A 14,885-nucleotide genomic window follows, 5' to 3' on the forward strand; every position below is an offset into this window, starting at 1 on the left:
ATGTGTTAACAAATTAGCACCTAAACCCTTAAGCACTTTAATTTATAAACTAGAGAGTTCCAGCAGACCCACTAGAGCACCCTCAAGTGGAAACTGTAATGTTCCCTTTCACAAAACCTCTTTTGCTCACTCTGCTCTCTCTGTGAAGGGAACGGGACTCTGGAATTCACTTCCTGCTGATTTGAAATCTATGACCAGCTTCAGTCTTTTTAAAAAACCGACAAAGTCCTGGCTGTACCAGCAGCAGCGTTGCACACATGTTTGAGTGAGGTTTGCTTAGGTGTATATATGCATATATGTATATGTGTGTGAATTTATATATGTATATATTTATCTTTTTAACAAGTCTCTGTTTTTAAACAATTTTGTCATTTTGTAACCAGTCACTTCATTTTATGCCTTATCACCATTATTTTATTGTATAAAAAGCCCATCAGGGGACAAATGGGGCGGCCGTGGTGCAGTGGTAGGGCGGTCGACTCCTGATCAGAAGTGAGCGGGTTCGACTCCGCCTTGCCCGCCCATGTGTCGAAGTGTCCTTGGGCAAGACACTGAACCCCGAATTGCCTCTGGTGGGAGGTTGGCGCCAGTGTTCAGCAGTGGAGCCACCACCAGTGTGTGAATGTGTGTGTGAATGGGTGAATGGGTCTGTGGCTGTGAAGCGCTTTGGGCCCTTGAAGGAGGGTAGAAAGCGCTATACAAGTATATGCCAAAATGCTGCAAATTAGCTCCTGCTACAAGCATGATGATATGGGCACAGGACTGCTGCTTTGCTGTATGTCTATGTTTTTATATCCGTCCCTACTAAATAAATAAATACAAATACAAATACAAAACTTTGAACATTTTCTTAGATTTTTTGTTGCCACTTTGTACTAGATTTTCAAGATTCCACTGATTGAAATGGACAGCTCCGTCGGTCATGCAGAGGATACTTCAGCGTTTGCTGGATTTAAGAAAGTTAGAGTTACAGATTCGCCCATCCCACTGAGATACAGCTCTATTTTACCATAAATACACTAAATGTTACAATATAACTATGACTTCTATAAGGATGTTTTAGGATAACAAGTAACCAGCCATGGTGCAGAGTAGAGTGGTCAACCTCTGATCAGAAGGCTGTGGGTTCGGTTCCTGTCTGTTGCTGTCTTATTCCCGGACAAAACATTTAACAAAACTTTGCTCCAGGTAGTTGTAGGACGGCAGCAGTGTTCGACTGCATCAGTTTGTGAACGTGTGTGCATGGGTGAAGGAGACAGTGAACTGTAAAGCACTTCGGCCTTCTTAGAAGGTAAAGCGCTATACAAGTATGTGCCATTTACCATTAAATTTAATGTTTTCATATTTTTAAATGAACTTAAATTTACATAATAAAGGGCTGAGGCAAGCTGGTCAACCTCCTCAAGAGCCACAAATCTGACGGTTTTCTTCATGCCTTCAAATGTTGAGGAGTGATTACCTTTCTTCATTACATGTATAACCAACTGCAAAGAAAAGAATATTACTGTGAGCTGTAGAAATGAATGGGATGCTTTTTCCACAAGGAGGCAGTACAATTGGTAGATTTTTATAAACAAGTCTTCGGTTGGGGCTGCACGGTGGCGCAGTGGTTAGCGCTCTCGCCTCACAGCGAGAAGGCCCCGGTTCGACTCCCGGCTGGGACCTTTCTGTGTGGAGTTTGCATGTTCTCCCCGTGCATGCGTGGGTTTTCACCAGGGACTCCGGCTTCCTCCCACCGTCCAAAAACATGCTTCATAGGTTAATTGGTGACTCTAAATTGCCCCTAGGTGTGAATGTGAGAGTGGATGTGTGTGATTGAGGCCCTGAGACAGACTGGAGACCTGTCCAGGGTGTACCCCGCCTTCGCCCATCAGTGGCCGGGATAGGCTCCGGCACCCCGCGACCCCGAACGGGATGAAGCGGTCAAGAAAATGGATGGATGGAAGTCTTCGGTTGGAATACTGCCTCCCTATAGAGAAACAGTCCCACCAACGCCCTAAAATCACCATCTCATTCGCCTGCACAGAGCTTTTACACACACAGCTCCTATGGTCGGGAACATCTTACAAAAAAGTGGGAGACTAACCAAATAACAGTCATTGAATGAATTCAGGGCCAATCAAGATTGTTTCTCTTGATCTTTAATTTAATTCCTTGTTTGAATCACTGTTTTGTGTATTAAGATTTTTTTCTAATGCTATGATTTAATATTGTAGTGTTTTAATGTTTTACTTCCTTTTCGTCTGTGACTTTGGTTTGAATGTGGCTGCCTCTTGGCCTTCCTTACAAAAGAGGTTTTTAATTTCAGTAGGAACATCCTGGTTAAAGAAACATTAATAAATAAACAAATAAAGCATTAAGTCTCTGGACATTTTTCATGTTGGACTAATATAATATAATGAATTACAAATTAATACGATTCAGTGTTTATAATCCTTTGTAATCCTCCTTTGTAGTCATTATTTCCATTATTATGCCAGACAGAAAATAAGCTGGGATTTTCTGTCATAAAGCCTTATTTGACCTGATTTTACACACACACACACACACACACACACATTGAACTGTTGAACACTCTCTCAGATGGTTCATATGGACATTTGGAGTCAAAGCAGAGTACTCTGAAGTTAGTTTCTTAGATTCCACTTGTCATTCCATACATGCCAAAAATATGTTTCTTAAATATAAACATTAAATATATGAGTAAGGGATTCGAACCATTGACAGTATATGAGAACTGAACTGAGTGAGGTCATCCACAGAAAACGGCTTACTTCCATCTCCAATGAAATGAAGTAAATTCAGTCACCTCCTATTCCTGATACGCATGCCGCCATGTTGGAGCCAGATGACGTCAGTAAGCAGTAATTGGTCCGAGTCGGTCTGAGTCAATGTTTTTCATGGCTACCACTCTCACAAATCAGGTGGGATATTGTTGGATGACCACACCCCCACCACTTCAATGCGAGAATCAACCAAACGATTTGAACGTTGGATGAAAAACCACATAATTTTTCTAAGGTATTTAATTGGCTAGTTTATAACATATTAAAATAACATGTTTATAACATATTAAAAAAAATAGTGAAAAATATGAGAACTATATGGAACCTTTTTAAAAAGGTATCAGAACAAGAACTGGTATTTTGACAAATATAATGACAGACTAGTAGCTGCTTATTTCTCCATAGAAGTCTGTGGGATTCTTGGAGCCAGAATGTACTTCCTGTTTGGAACACCAGGGGGGAGGAGCCACACTTGTCAAAGACTATGTCTGAATTCCTTCTTTATTCACTATTTAGTGCGTTCCTCATTTTCTAGTGCTGTCCAAATCTAATACTCCGAAATCCAGTGTACTAAAAATTTCCCAGAAGTCTTTGCAAAAAAACTAGTGTGCATTGATGCTCACTACATTAGCGAATATAGACCACAAGGCATTGCAGTCGAACAATTTTTGTGAAAAAGTGTTTAAATGTTATTTTTTAACTAACCATCCACATTTTCACCATCAGAACACAGTATATCCAGCATTTAGCAAAACAAAAGAAAAGCAAAGAGCATGGTGTCCAAAATGCTTTTAAAATCCAGGGGACTAGATAGTCCCGCACTGTGTGTTTTTTTGGTAGTTAGGGATTAGGCTGGGAATTCAGACATAGCTATTGACAGTCAATGGTTAGAAAAGTTTAGTAAAACAGTTAGTAGAACAGTTCTTAAGAATAAAAACAATTGATTCTGATTTTTTGTAATTCTGACTCTTGAGTTTCATCTTTATTTTCCAGAAGCCATTTTTTTTTATTTCAAGATTTGTCTTTCCCAGGCTAACCTGCTGAAATTCTCATAGTTCACAGTAGGTGGTGTCACATACTGACACATGATAAGCATCACCTGAAGTAAACTTCAACAAAGACTTTGGGTTGTGAGTTTCAGGACAGTGAAACACGAGGAGCTGGTCTCATTTGTCTTCCTGCTCCTAAATAATGAACGATCAACACAACCATCCTGTTTCTGTTGAACCAAGTTTAAAGCAGGAGTCTTTGTTTACACCCCTACTCTTTTATTAAACCATAAATGTTCTGAACTCGCCATGAAAGGGAAAGGCCACTATATGGACAATTGTTGGTTTCCATACAAAATAGTTCCAGAAAATGTTGGTGTTTTTTTTTTTTTGGTGCTCTTTCCATCATTTGACAACTGAAACAGAAAAATATGCATACCAGGTCAACCTGACCCAACTCTCCCAAACATTTAGCTGCGTCAGTGTCTCACTATAATCCTCTGAACACCCACAATGCTGCAGTCTCAGCCACACAACGGCGCTATCAGTTACCATGAGCCGCTTTGTTTTTAAAGACACATTAATCCCGTTCATTTGCCCATTCTTTAGTTTATTTGTTTGGGTTTGACAAACACCCTCGGGGGGCTTTAACAGATTTCCAGATTAGGAACTAAAGTCGGCTAACACAAAGCCTGCAGGCCTAATAGGAAACTCCTTTGTGCCAGACATGACATTAGATGGGATTTTCTAGTCTGAAAAATAATTGATCCTAAAAAAAAGATTTCTATAAAGATATAATGGTAATTAAAAAAAATCATATTTCTTGGTCTGTTTTTTTGTAAGGGGTGATAGTATGTGATGTGGGATAGTACTCCACAGCAGCCTCTGGCAGCAGTTTGTGTAAACTTGTACATTGTGCACTCCTGTCAGTGCGATCACAGTGTTGTCATGGGACTCCGCGGTTGCTTGAACACGGATTTACTCCTAGTGAGGATGCCCGCTGGTCAATCATGCATATATTTTTCATCAGAAGGGGTAAACTGAGACTGAAAATCCTACATTTACAATAAACTGGCAGCTTTAGATGGAGTTCGACACCTAATGACATCTGTATCCGTACAGGATTTAGCCGTATCTTGGATAAAATGTTTGAAATAAACCAAATTATGTTAAAATAATCCTATTTTGGTTGTACAGCATACATTTTAGAGCTACTATCACGTTCTTAAGCAAACAACACAAGGATGTTACTCCAAACCATTTCAAATCCAAGGACACACAGTCACACACAAACACACAGACCATTAGCTCAGAGTTCAGGGAGTTTGTGTTAAACAAACAAGACTCACTCAGAGCACATGGTCACACATTACTGAGTAACATGAGACTTTCCTAAGCAAGAGCCGGTTCATGGTTTCTGCATCCAACCATGTGTACTGGTTGTGAAACCAGGGTTTTACAAACAAGTCAGTGACAACTATAACTAACTACACACACATAAACAAAAGACATCATGTATAAGAGAATCACTTGTTATTTACACCAATACAATTTACAAAGGAGTCCCAATATGTACAAGAAGCTTTTACCAAAAAATGAGATGAAATCTGCTTGATTTAGGTCCAACAAGTTATCATCTTTAATGCTGTAGTGCAAATCGCACTACAGTAGGGCAAAAAGTATTTAGTCAGTCACCAATTGTGCAAGTTCTCCCACTTAAAAAGATGAGAGAGGCCAGTCATTTTCATCATAAGTATACCTAAACTATGAGAGACAAAATGAGAAATAAATCACATTGTCTGATTTTGAAAGAATTTATTATGATGAAAAATAAGTATTTGGTCAATCACAGATGTTCATCTCATTAATTTACTATGCGCACTTTGTTGGCAATGACAGCAGTCAAACGTTTTCTGTCAGTCTTCACAAGTTTTTAACAAACTGTTGCTGGTATTTTGGCCCATTCCTCCATGCAGATCTCCTCTAGAGCAGGGATGTTTTGGGGCTGTCGCTGGGGAACACAGACTACAAAGGTCACCATTAAAATTCAAATAAAGTCATGAAACTATGAGAAAAAAAGAAAACAAAATTGTATAAAAAAATCTCTCATGCACTCACTAAATCAGAGTGTGCTTTAGTGTTAATAAATGGACAAAACTCCTTCATAAGAGAAGACTGCTTTTCTGCAAAGAGGACAGGATGAGTATTATGAAGGGAGGAATGGGCTCATGAATTGTGAGATTTTGGGCAACAACCTCCTTCCATCAGTGAGAACAATGAGGATGAAATGTGGCTGGATTTTCCAGAAATGTGACAATGATCCCAAACACATCGCTCAAGCAATGACAGAGTGGTTTAATAAAAAGGATTTCAAGGTTCTGGAGTGGTCTAGCCGGTCTCTGGACTAGGGCAGCCACAAATGAATACTTTAAAAGTCGACTAATCTCCGATTAATTTTTTCAATTAGTCGACTAATCGGGTTGCATGTTGACTGAAAGTAAAACCTTATCTAAACCATTATTTGCTTTAAACTTGAAGTATTTAAGCTATATGCTAACTAAAAATAAAGACAATAGATTTTTAAGCCTTTAATAAATCATGCAGCTTTTCTCCTTCATTTGTATCTGGCATTATAACAAGACTTAAATCAAATGAGGTTGGAAAACTGAATCAACAACAAAAAACAAAATAAAAGTCTAATTGTTTCTTTAAAGCTTTAAATTATATATTTTATAAAACATATGGATGAAGCCTAGGCTGAGCAGCTCATTTTCAGCGTAAATTCCTATTCTGCGCAGCACTCACACTAATTTTTGCACTAATGTTAGCTTAGCTCAGCTGGATGAACCCCTCTCTTTAGCATTTTCATACTCAGTCACAATGTGCTTCCTCTTCAGGTGTGCATGGATCGCCGTAGCACTGCCATGGAACACAAGTTCTGCTATGCAGATATTGAATTAGACACTACTGTTTCTCACTATTTCAAGCTCCGTTGGCAAAGTATGCTAGTAGGGGCGGCCGTGGTGCAGCGGTTTACTCCTGATCGGAATATTGCGGGTTCGATTCCCGCCTTGCCCGCCCATGCGTCAAAGTGTCCTTGGGCAAGACACCCAACCCTAAATTGCCTCTGGTGGGAGGTTGGCGCCAGTGTTTGGCAGCGGAGCCACCACCAGTGTGTGAATGTGTGAATGGGTCTGTGACTGTGAAGCGCTTTGGGCCCTCGAAGGAGGGTAGAAAGCGCTATACAAGTATACAACATTTACCATTTTACTCCAGCCTTCACTGAACTTCCTGTGACATCACTACTGACCCAGATTAGCACCACTGCACATGTGTCTCAAAGAGAATGGCACACCCAGCATTAGAAACCGCGCACTGTGATAAAAAAAAAATGACGCGTGGACTAGCAAATTAGTTGTGACTAATTGACTAATCATGGCAGCCCTACTCTGGACCTCAATCTAATAGAGAATCTATGAAGGAAATTGGTAGTCCATATTTTTACCAGCAACAGCCCCAGAACCTCAGAGCTCTCGAGAAGGTCTGAATGAAAGAACTGACCAAAATAGCAGCTACTGCGTGTAGAAACCTACAGAAGACCTATTGTAAATGATTAACCTCTGTCACTGACAACCAGGACTAGACCGAATCCAAATTCTTCCCCTACGGCTAATCCCCAAATCCCCCTCTAGTTGTAGGGGCATTTGGAGCTTTAGAGGTGTCCAAACTTATCTTTTATGGGGGAGCCATAGCTGTATGCCTCCACCACTAGGGTGATCCGCGTTGCCGCGGATGAGAAGCGCATTTCCTCACATGGGTGTAAGTAATTACTTTTTGTTTCAGCATGACTTTTTAAATTTATGAAAACCAAATTTGAAGAAACTATTCTTCCGTATCTCTCCATTTGAGGGCTAAATGTAGGGGGTAAGGAGAAGTTGTAGGGGGAGGAGAACACTTTGCCCTTACAGTACAAAGTAATGAAGAATTTTTGGCCAAATATTTCTATTCTGTTTATTATAGAAATACATTTTTTAGAAATCAAAGAAATGTTTGACAACTTGTAGAATAAATGGCTGACAAATACTTTTTTGTCCCTCTATCAAACTGGCAGCTGCATTCTAATCATCAGGTTCAAAATCCAACGTCAGGATTTTTTCATAAAACCATCACAGCAAAAATGAAGACATTTTCAAATGAAATAATCTACAAAGAATTCCTCTGAATCACTGAACTCTATAATCCCGAGTGAATTATTATCCTTCTTAGATATGACAGCTTATCCAAACAAGACGTGATAATTTAACATCGAGGTGCCTGAGGGGCTCCTACAGAACTCCAGACGCGTCCTCACATAACCTCTGCACACTAACTGTCGTCTTTCTAGTAACACCTGGACGAACACGGATCTGCTAAAGAATTTCAGGGAAAACGACTTTTTTTTGTCGAAATCTAACATGTTTAAAAAGGATAAATCTGAAAAAGATAAAGGTGGAATGGAGTACAACTGAATGAACACTTCTTTAAGTCTATTTTTGAACTCCGTCACTATAACCCCCAAAACGACCACATAACGAGGGACTACCCAGCGCCCTGGATTTTAATCTAATTGAATGCGGACACCATGCTCAATACTTTTTCTAAGCCAAATATGATGTCACCCTTTTGTCATCTCCCTCGTGCGACTTGTTTCTGACATTTTTTAAATGACAACTCATTCAAACACAATGCATTGTGCTCTATATTTGCCAATCACAAGACAGTGCTCCAAACTTTTTTTTTTTTTTTTTTATGATTTTAGATTGTCGCTGGTGTCTGTGGCAGACATGAAATGCGGTCCTCCTTCATGGATAACACATCAATGTAAGGCTTGGGTCATCTGGACCCCATAAGGATTAAAAGGTAACAAACTTGGGAACCCAGACGAAGAAGCAAAGGGAGATCCATTCGTCATATCATAGAGAACACCTGCAACAGTGCAGAATTGCACAAAGAGAAATCCTCAAAGAAGTCAAAAAACAACCTAAACAAGATGTAATGAACTATGACCTTCGCATGACCCCATTAAGCTTTACCAACAAGAAAGAGACTGATCTACGGGAGAGTTCAAGGGAAAAAATGTCCCCCCTTTTGGTACATTTGAAGAAGAATTGAGATTTTTACTTAGAATTTTTATGGTTTGAACATTTGTTCTTCCATATTACAAAAACGATTATTTAAATAAACTCAAGTGTGGTTATTCAGGTTAATATTATGCAACAAACACTACAAATGTAACAAAAGGACAAATTATGGAAAGAAAGAAAGAAAATTAAACATTTCCATTCAAGGACAAAAAGTAAGAATTGTTCAATGCAGGTATGTGGTTGTTCACTCCATTTTTAACCAATTGAACTGTGTTTTGTCCGTAAAACAGGCCAGTCAATCAAGGCCATATGATGACTGTAATGCTGCATGTCGCTCTGAAATGAGGCGCTCGTTCCTGCTGCTCCTCCCTCCCTGGAGGCCATTTGTGTCTCCTCTGACACAGACGCACAGCTGCCTCTCCCGGCAAATCTTCTGGGAGAAAATCTAATGATGAGCATTCAAATGAACCCCACTAATCTCCAGGATTCAGTCTATAAATTCAGGATAGAGCGAATGCGTTAGATACGCTCTGGAGAGACAGACGGTGTCTTAGCAAAAGCTGCTTTCAGTCTCCATGCATCACATTTATTCCTTGCTATTTTATTTATTTATTTATTTTTGCAACCAGTAAAAAAAAAACAAAGATCATTCTGAGAATATTAGAGTACCAAACAGTCAAGCATGATGAAGATACTAAAGTGATACTAAAAGTATAAGCCTGGTTTAACTTGGAGCACTCTAGATTATGGCGTCCAGAAATGGTGTGTGGGATCTAAGTGGCTGCACTGTGCAAGTTTAAAAGACGGGACGATCAATAAAAAGCTGCTTTAGCTCCCTGTGAGCTGGAGGATACAGAGGGATAAGACTTCCTGTACAGAAATTAGCAAGAGTTCTGCATGAATGCAGACAATTTTGAAAAGTGTTTTGGCTTTCTGGTTGTCAAAAAGTGCCCAATGATATGAAAAGTTACAAAGCATATATTTAAAGTCCCACTCCGACCATATATTGATCAATTTTAAAATTGTTCCCAGAGGTCTTTTCATTATAATTATCCTGTTTTTAACACAAAAAACTGTGTTGTTTTCTAAAGCATAGCTTCTACAAAGCAGCAGGACTTAGACATTTTCAAAACTATGACTTTTGCTTTAATTTTAGCACTTATTGCACCAATTGGTTGATGTCCTTCAGGGATATGCATAAAGTTAGAGAAATTCTGCGTTTATGTGGTGTTGGAATCATTGGAAAAATGACTAGCTGACTCAAAGAGCACCCATAAAAATCATAAAAACAACAAATCTTCCAACACACATGAATGTAGAATAACTTTCTGCACCCAAGCAAATGTCAATGTATTTATAGAGCTCCATCTATGTGGAGACAACAGAATTACAGGAAAAATAAAACATTATGTAGAGATTATCAATATAATTTAGTCAAGTTTGGCAGGCCAGATTGAATAGTTAAACGGGCCGCATATGGCCCTGGGGCCATAGTTGGCCCACTCCTGGTCTAGCTCATGATGTTCACACTCGACAATCAGGGAAGGATGTCTTCTTCTTCTGCTGTTGCTACTGTTTACTAGCACATGTTCGCCACCTACAGTTGTGAGAGGCTTGATGCGAAATATCGAAGCGGTGCAAATCTTGCTCCAGCCTTTTCTTTCACAGCTCTATTCTGATATTTGAAAGAATAAAGCCTCGTTTCCACTAAACATTAAGTTTGGTAAGGAGTGGTACGGTACAAACCAGTTAATTCTGGTGAGCGTTTCCGCTAATGAAGCCTCTCTTCCACTGAGTGGTTAGTTTTTATGGCCCATGCGTGGTGTAGACCGCTAGTGTGTCATTGTAGTGCAACGACTAGAAAAGCAACAACAATGGACATTCATCCAGCAGCTCGTCTTTTTCTTGCTGTACTATTTGTGCATCGTGTAGAACACGAATTTCATGTTGTTTGAAAGCAGATTGTGGACGGCTAAGAAGAATACCGCTATAAAGACGGAAACGAGATTGTTAGCTTGGTGCTTTACTGGTGCTTTCTAATGTCGTCATCACTTTCTGCCAATCAACGGGTGGCTTCAGTGACTAAGCCCCAACCGTCCCGTTTTATTTTTCTATGGACCTACAACCAATGGGGGTCCTCGAGATATCAGATTTGGTCTTGTTTAATGGGTCTGTTTTAAAATGGAAACGCTCAAAATCCCAGATCAGATCGCTTAGTGGAAACAAGGCTATAGTGTCATAGCACTCCAGCCGGGAATAAACTGTAATTATACATTTTTCTTTCATAGACTCGTGCGCAGAGCACAAGCTAGGACAGGATTCTCTTATCAACAACAATTAAACAATGAAAACAACTAAAAGAGACGACATCCATACGTCACTACCAAAGCCGAGTGCCTAATAGGTCAAAGTTCGGCCTGCCTTACCAAGCAACTAGCATTCAATGTCCGCACGTTTTGTACATAAAACCCAAAAACCATTGTAGAAACTTGTGTAGCCATGCATGTACGCAGAAGCCAAAATCATGTGTTTACCTAGACTTTTCATTGGAAGTGAATGCTTGTCGAGGATTGTGTAAACTTAACTTCACATCGAGCAATATTGCAGCTCCCCAGTCATGAAGTTTTTAGCCAGATTCCAGCTCAGGCGAGGAAAACATTAGCTGCGTTTCCATTCCACATTTGCGCAAAACTTTATCTAAATTCTAGGAATTTCAAAAGACCACAGTTCCGAAATGACACCGTTTCCATTAAATCATAATTTTGCGATAAAGCACAAACCAACTCACGCGATAAGTCATTAAAAACACGGCGATGAATGAGAACAAGTATTTTTTTATTTGATTCACTAAAAGGAGCATTTGGGTGACGTCACAGCTCTGTCTGGGGCGCGTGCAGCGCAGCTTGACTCAGAAGAGAGAGAAGCCTGTTCAGCTGTTAAAAGAAAAAGCATTGTGTCAAACAAGTAAGCATATGGACCCATTTTTCTGTCTGAAAACACGACAACACCCTTTCAAGTTTCTGTCACGGCGCAAATCACAAAGGAGACTTCAGGCTTGAAGCTGCAAAAGTGCGGCTGCAGATGAAGCAATGAGGACATCTTGATGATTTTACGGAGGAGCTGCACGATTCACTATGACCGATGAATTCATAATGCGCTGTGTCGCTGTGGGACCTCTCGATGCGTCCCCTCTGCAGCGCTCAGGAAGACACTTAAGAAGAGCATTTATTTTGACTAAAGTGTTTCCATTACAGTTTTGCAAAAAAATGTCTATTTCTATACGCCCCAAATACCACCTCCTCTAAGCGCAAAAACTTGCCAGTTTTTCCGAAATTGTGGTGTTTCCATTAAGAGAATTTATCATTGAAATTCCAATTTGCAAACTGGCAAAATTCTTTGCAAAAATAAGGGAGCTTGTGGCTCGCCTAGCCTTTCTATGTCACAAATATGCTTTTTTCAAACTGCACATTTTTCATATTCTCCTAATTCCCAACGATTTGAATAAGGAAATACTCAAATATGCTTAACTTTATATATGTCCTCCATTGTCAAAAAATGTCACAAGAACATGTTAAAAACAACAAAAACAAAATTATCATTGGAGTGGAACTTTTAAACGTGTCCAAATACATGTTTTTTGGTCTACTTTCATGATAAATGTACTGATTCAATCAATGTGAGGCGAGCATAGTTGTTATCAGCATCCTTCACATCCAACTCCAGATCTGGTAATCTGCCATTCTGAGATAAAGCCACAGATTGAGGTGAAATATTCCAGAAATCTGGAACTTCGACAGAGATTTCGTCACGAGCTCGATGTGAGAAAGCCCAGTGACTGTCCGGGGTTGAGAATAGACGGCCCGTTTTGTGGACACTCTCCAGCATGAATGGGTCGATTGTGATGCAGATTAGCATGTATGAGCGGAGGCTGCCGCTTCACAGTTGCAGCTTATTTCATGCACAGCTGAAAACAAAGAGCAAGCACAAAGGAAGCTGTCCTCATGAACAGGATGATGTTTTCGGCTTCTGTATCCTTACAACACTACTGTTTGCTCCACATGATGCTGCACAGCATCCATCTGCACATTGGGAACATCTCAAAAGATCTCAGATCTGTAGAGGAAGTTCAGGATTTAAAAATGACATGCAAGGTTAGAAATATCTTCCATATTTTGACTAAATGAATCCAAAATATCACTATTTTAGATTTCACTGGTTTATTTTAATAAAAGATGATATTTTATAGCAGATCTGGATTCCAGCTCTTCTTTAGTTAGTTTGCCTGCTTCCTACCGTCGATGTTCTCCCTGTCGCTGATGTGCTGCAGGTTGCAGCCCGTCTCCTCCCTGCTCAGATCCGACTCCTGCTGGTCCGACTCCAGCCTGGAGTGCGCATTTCTGCGGAACTTGGGACTGGCGGACACGCAGCAAGAGGTGGTGCTCCCCATCCTTGTCGGCCTCAGAAGCCCCGGAGACAGGCGGCGGGCGCGCGAACTACTATCCTCTCCGCGCCGAAGCGGAGACCAGCGACGCCGGGCCGGTCAGCGTGGATCACCGGAGAGCGCATCCGTGGGAGGGGGGAGGGAGGCTGTCACGGAGGGTGGGTGGATGATGAAGGCACTAAGCACGGGCCCCGCATCCCCACGCGGCGGAAAGCATCTCGTGAGGGCGCGCGCGGAGTAGGATGACAGCCCGGCGGAGCGGACAGAGCTGCTGCTGCTGCAGACACCGAGAAAACGGTTCCGGTTCAAGTGGGAGGGCTTAAAGGAGGAAGCAGAGACAGCGGCGGATGAACATGGCATTGATGGTGTCATGGCAGCAAGGTTTTTATAGACAAAACCAATAGGTATGTATGAGTGGGTCTAAACTTTATAGACCCTTTTCACGTGACGTCACGTGTGACGTCACGTGATATATTTTTTAAACACATTTTTGATCATCCAATTTTTCATATTTTGTTTTATGGTGCAAAAAAATAAAGTTATGAAATGACCCATCATATACCTAAATAAAAAAATATTTGACATTGGATTGTCAGATTTTTTATACCCAATGACAAACTGACTTTCAAGAGTTAGGGATGTGGCCTTTCAACAAACACTCCTGATTGGTGAGAGTGGTTGTCATATAAACGTTGACAGTCAGCATTTGAACAACTCGGACCAGTTACTGCCCACTGGTGACGTCTGGCTGGTGTCCACGTTACAATAGGTGTGTTTGAGATCCCCAGCGCCTCGCCTGCGAGACTAAGCTGCTGCAGGAGGGGGCGGGGAAAGGTGAACGGCGAGACTGTACGAGAACAAGGAGTTGGGGGTTGTCCTTACCATTCGTCTGAAAGTTAATAAGCCACTCCTCCTAGTATGATTTGTGCTGTTGTGTCTTTTATATTATTTCTTAACATATTTTAGAGTAAAACTGTTGATAACATAGCTGCGGTATTCATTGCATGTGCACTGTCCCAAATATGACCACAGATTATTTGAAATCGTGTTTATTTTACCATCAGTGATTCACTACCTTCCAGAAGGAGTTGAAAAATACACGGATCCCTTAATTTAGCACCAGTTATTTCATGTTGAACTAAAAGAACTGCGTTGACACCGTTTCCCACAATGCATTGTTTTGTAGTCATCAAGGCGGCTTGAAGCCAGCGCAGTACCTATTTTCTGGCTGCGCTGGCTTAAGAAGGCGCCTTGAACCCGCCCCTTTCTCGAGATACTTCGTGACGGCGCACATTTTACGTCAGTGCAAGAAACTAACCAACATGCAGGCAATCTGCGCAGCGCCGGGTCCGAATGCATGATCTCAACACACCTAATAAAAGAACTGACTTAATTTAATCTGAACTGGAATAAAGCCATTTTCTATGGGTGACCTCACATTTACTCGGTCCAGTTCTCACATACATCCTATTGTAACCAATGTCTATCCAATCCAAGAAGCCTTCAGCTATTTATTTATTTAGTCATTTGCTCAGTTGCTAGATGA

The 14,885-nt window shown here is 40.7% G+C and overlaps 1 protein-coding gene across 2 annotated transcripts in view; it reads right to left on the minus strand.

Moving 5' to 3' along the window:
- Positions 1-13,823, minus strand: part of LOC112151542 (cyclin-Y) — a 31,892-nt gene extending 18,069 nt beyond the window's left edge. Inside the window, exon 1 of one of the 2 annotated variants that reach the window (XM_024280528.2) lies at positions 13,192-13,823. In XM_024280528.2, coding sequence (XP_024136296.1) covers positions 13,192-13,345 — 154 coding nt within the window. In that variant the 5' untranslated portion in view covers positions 13,346-13,823. The remainder of the gene's footprint in view (positions 1-13,191) is intronic. The other variant, XM_024280522.2, reaches the window with a different exon arrangement.
- Positions 13,824-14,885: the final 1,062 nt, after the last annotated feature.

Source organism: Oryzias melastigma, linkage group LG17 (genome assembly GCF_002922805.2).
Source record: "Oryzias melastigma strain HK-1 linkage group LG17, ASM292280v2, whole genome shotgun sequence".
Lineage (NCBI taxonomy): Eukaryota > Metazoa > Chordata > Actinopteri > Beloniformes > Adrianichthyidae > Oryzias > Oryzias melastigma.